Source organism: Carlito syrichta, unplaced genomic scaffold, assembly GCF_000164805.1.
Source record: "Carlito syrichta isolate Samal-C Ts95f unplaced genomic scaffold, Tarsius_syrichta-2.0.1 Scaffold120490, whole genome shotgun sequence".
Lineage (NCBI taxonomy): Eukaryota > Metazoa > Chordata > Mammalia > Primates > Tarsiidae > Carlito > Carlito syrichta.
Window position 1 is genome coordinate 758,660 of NW_007064586.1, and position 4,549 is coordinate 763,208.

At 59.7% G+C, this 4,549-nt stretch overlaps 1 protein-coding gene across 1 annotated transcript in view; it reads right to left on the reverse strand.

The window, feature by feature from the left end:
* TMEM132A (transmembrane protein 132A) overlaps window positions 1-3,907 on the reverse strand; it is an 11,190-nt gene extending 7,283 nt beyond the window's left edge. The window contains 5 exon segments of the mRNA XM_021707562.1: window positions 402-733; window positions 1,614-1,832; window positions 2,065-2,336; window positions 3,057-3,165; window positions 3,887-3,907. Coding sequence (XP_021563237.1) covers window positions 402-733; window positions 1,614-1,832; window positions 2,065-2,336; window positions 3,057-3,165; window positions 3,887-3,907 — 953 coding nt within the window.
* Between the last annotated feature and the right edge of the window lie 642 nt (window positions 3,908-4,549).

Genomic DNA, 4,549 nt, shown 5'->3' on the forward strand with positions numbered 1-4,549 from the left:
GCCAGAGACCCCAGCGAGGGCGGTAAGCAGGGGAGATACACAGATGACCATGATGGGAAAAATATCCATCTCTGGGCCATTAGGGCAATAGTCCAGCCCTTTGTTGGTCTCCCTCCCTGGAGGCTACAGCTGCCTGTAAAGCGGGCCACGTTAGCTCCATGGGAACGAGAGGCCTCAGGGAGGGGCCAGGGAGCAGGCGGCTTCCTACTTCTGACTCCAAATTCCAGGTCCATCACTGGGTGCTGCCGAAATCACAGCTCTTTGCCTGGAAGGGGTCTGATGGACTCGTGCTTTGCAGCGGTCAAGGATGCCAGCCAGGACCCCAGGAAGAGCAGGGAGCAAGTCTCCCAGTCCTCCCGCAGAGACTCTTGGCTCCATCCATCCCGGGACCCGGCACTCACCGCAGGGTCAGGAGGCTGGCCGTGAAGTTGTGCTGAAGCAGGAGGGTGGCACTGAAGAGCTGGCCGGGCTGCACTGGCATGTCGGGCACCCGCAGGGTCACAGCCTCATCCAGAGGCACCTCCTGGTACCGAGGGGGGTCTGCCGGGCGCAGCTCCACTCCCCCCACTGGGAGGGCCTGCTCCCCAGGATCATCCTCCCCACCGAGGCTGCAGCCCCCAGGGCCCTCGGCCGCAGGCTCCAGCGTGTAGGCCAGTTCAGCCCGCGAACCGGAGCTCTGGGAGAACCAGTGCGAGGGGAACTCCAGCTCCACCACACAGGCACCCAGAGATGGCTGCGAAGACACAACAGCCGTGGTCAGGGGTCGGGGTCTGGGGGAGGGGAGAGGACCCCAGCACCCACGGCAGGAAACCCAGAGCTGGAAGGGACCAGGACAGGAAGGACCAGTGTGGGCCAGACGCATCCTGGGTGGCACAGCAGACTAGGGATATGGCTGGGGCTTGAAGCCAGGCCTGGGTGTCAGAACACGCTCTATGGACCACTCTCCCACCTCTGAGAAAGGTCTCACGCCAGGGTAAACCAATCCCAGTGCCTCCCCGTGACCAAGCCCGAGGACTGCTCTGCCTAAAACTCAGCCTTCTTCTCAGAATCCTAAAGCCCCGGGAAAAGTCCTCTCTCCAAGGCAATCCTGTGCTAGACTCCAACAGCGTGGAAATAGCAATTATAAAAGTAATACTAGCAGGCTGGACACGGTGGCTGACACCTGTAATCCCAGCACTCTGGGAGGCCAAGGCAAGAGGACTGCTTGAGCCCAGGAGTTCAAGACCAACCTGGCAATACTGCATGACCTCATCTCTATAACAAATAAAAAAGTGACACTAACAAAACGTAAACACGCTCACTGAGTGATTGCCTTGTTCTAAGCAGTTCTAGCATCTGTTTCATTTATTCCTCACTCCAGCTCCTCAGGAGGCAGGAATTATTACCACCCTATTTTACAGATGAGGAAACTGAGTCTCCGAGAGATTAAGCTACTTGCCCAAAGTCACACACGATGCCCTGAACTCAAGGGGCCCTGAATAACCCTTTCACGGCACTGAAAACTAGAGGAACAGGAATGGAGTCGAGTGGCCCATGACCCCCGAGCCTCCCAGGAGGGGCGAGCCCTTTCCCCTCTACCACAGAGTCAGCCTCGATGGGGCCTGCCCCCTCACCTGGAACCGGCAGGCTCGGTGAGCAGAGCCTACAGGGTGTGTGGCACGCAGCCGGGCACAGGGCAGGCTGCCAGGCCCCGGTGGCCAATCCTGCCCCTTGAGGTGGAAGAGGACCCGGGCATGGGGATCTGCTGGCGTCACAGCCGCTTCCACTGAAACGGCCCGCACATCCCATGGGACTGGCCGTTGGTGGGGCTCAGTGACCCGAGGGGGTACTACCTGGAGGGAGAATGCGTAGACTAAAGCAAGAGGCAGTGGGGAGCAAGATCCAGGAAGATGGGATGCTGGGCTTCCAACCCCAGCTCGGCAGGAGAGAACCTTTATGAGCCTCAGTTTCCCTGTCTGCAAAATGCAGAGCACAGCTATGGCTGAGGAGGACCCCTGAGCCACACCACAGACCTCAGGCCCTGAGTCCTGTTGGCCTGGGGGGTCCCTGGTGCCCCCTCCTTACCTGCTGAGTGGCAAATGGCGGGTAGGAGGCCCGGAGAAGCGGCTGGGCCCGGGGCCAGGGCTGCAGGAGCAGAAAGGTCTCAGATCGGGAGCCCAGGGAGGAGTTGGCAGGCGGGTAGTGGCCCACCTGTTGCACGCGGAAGTGCTCGGGGGCATCCAGGAGCTCCAGGGCTGCGGGCAGGTAGACGGGGTCCTGGTCACAGGCCACTGAAGAGGGATGGGGGAGAGAGGGTAACAGCTCTGGAGCTGGCAGGGGCTGACCTGAGCTCTGTCCTGGGGCACAGGGGAGGCGGGCAGTAGGGGAGAATGGGGCCATGGATGTCCCATCCCCCAGAAGCTCCCATTTCACAGATAAGGCGACTGAGGAAAGCCAGAATTTGAACCTGAGCCAGGCCTGGGTGCCAGCTTCCCAGTCACTCCTAGCTTTCACAGCCCTTGGCTGCCTTCTCTCCCCAGAGCCTTCTCAATGTCTCTCCTCCCCCATTCCTGCACTCTACCTACTTGCCCCTGACATCAGGGCATTTCTAGGGTATGCTTTTCCCCAGTCAGGGACTATGCAGTAAAAGATGGTGATGGGGTGAGCTTTGTAGAGATCCTGCTGGGCACGGTGGCTCAAGTCTATAATCACAGCACTTTGGGAGGCCAAGGTGGGAGGCTTGAGCCCAGGAGTTCAAGACCAGCCCGGGCAACACAGCGAGACCTCGGCTCTACAAAAAAATTTAAAAATGAGTCGGGGGTGGTGGCGCACACCTGTAGTCCCAGCCACTAGGGCGGCTAAGGCCGAAGGATCGCCCGAGCCCAGGACGTGGAGGCTGTGGTGAGCCACGATTGTGTCACTGCACTCCAGCCTGGGTGACAGAGTGCAATGCTGACTCCAAGAAAAGAAGTAGAGACCCTTTTTCTGCCCCTGGGTGCTTGGTCAGACTTGGCTGGGCATCCATCCTCTCCCCCGCACCGTTGCCATAGCAACCCACTCCATCCTTCCAAGCTTACTCCTGTCTTCCCTGAACTGACTGGGCATTGGAGTGCCAGAGTGGGAAAAGTAGGCGCGGGGGTGGTGAAGAGATCTGGGAGTCACTGGTGTGCCCTGGGGACCATGAACCTGGGGAGAGCACCAAAATACTCAATCACCCGAAGGACAAAGGACGACAACGGCCATAGTGGTTTGTGCTGACTGACAAGCCCTAATAACAAGAGTTAACATTTTTTGAACACTAACTATATGCAGGTGCTAGTTTAAACATTTGACATGTAGTATCTCCTTCTGTCTTCATCCTATCTCTGCGAACTAGGTTCCAGGACCAAGAATCCCATTTCGTGTATGTAGAAAATGAGGCAGAGAGGTTAAGGTCCTTGCCTGTGGTCCCACAGCTGGAGAGTGGGAGAGCTGGGGTCTCCAGCCCCAGTGTTACAACCACTGAACCACCCTGCCTCTCCACCCGCCATCTTTCTCTCGAACTTGCGTTGCAGCAGTCCGCACCCAGTGGGCTTCACTCCTTGGACTGGCTCCCTCCCCTCCTCTGCCCAGTGGCACCGCTCTTGTCCTTTAGAGCCAAGAATGAATGTTCCCTCTTTCTCAAGGAAGCCCTGATTACTGGTCCTCTCTCCAGCCTCCTTGGATGGCATCCTCTGAATTAGTTATCCTGTCTATCAATATGGAGGGTTGGGGCGGGGGTGTCTTATTCATCCTGGAATTCCCCGCAAGCTGAGAAGCTGCCCTGGAGAGGACTTCCTGGAAGCCTAGAGACCCGAGTTCAAGTCCTAGCTCTACCTCGATGACACTTGGGTCAGTCATTAACATCTAGGAGCCTCCGTTTCCTCACCTGCAGAAGAGGCAGGAGCATTTAGCGACTGTGGACGGAAGAGCTTAGTGACCCGTGGAGCGATGCCAGCAGGGAGGGATTATAGCTGCTGCTTAATGGATACGACAAGGCTTTCCTTCCCCCGCCTCCCGCTCCCCATGCAAAGGGTTATCAGGGCTCCCACTGGGCCCCTTGGGCGAGGAGCAGGTGGCTGAGAGCAGCCCCCGCGGCAGGCTCCCTCTTGGTGCCTCAGCTGGACAGGGGGCGGTGGTGGAGAATCGGTTTCAACCTCCTTCCCGGCCCTCCCCACCAAGGAGCATGTGTCTGAGCGCTCCCCCGGGCCCCTGGGCCGCTGTCCCCCAGCCCCAAGAGTAACAGGTGCGCGACTACGGGCTGCCAGAGGCAGACCCGGGCCTCCGGGCCTCCTCCTACTCCGTTGCCTCCAAAATGACAAGAGGCTCTCAGTCGACGCCCACGACTCCCAGCACCCAGCGCTCGGCCCCCTCGGCGCGGGGGAGGGGGCGGGGGGGCAGAGCGTGCCTCGCTCCCCCCACTTCTGTGCATCCCTGCCCCGGTCGCCACGGCCGGGCTCCCCGGCCGGGCCAGAGACAGTCCCACACCCACCCCGGGACACGGGGGAGCGACGGGATGCGCTGCCCCTCCCTCCGGGGGCGGGAATCCTCC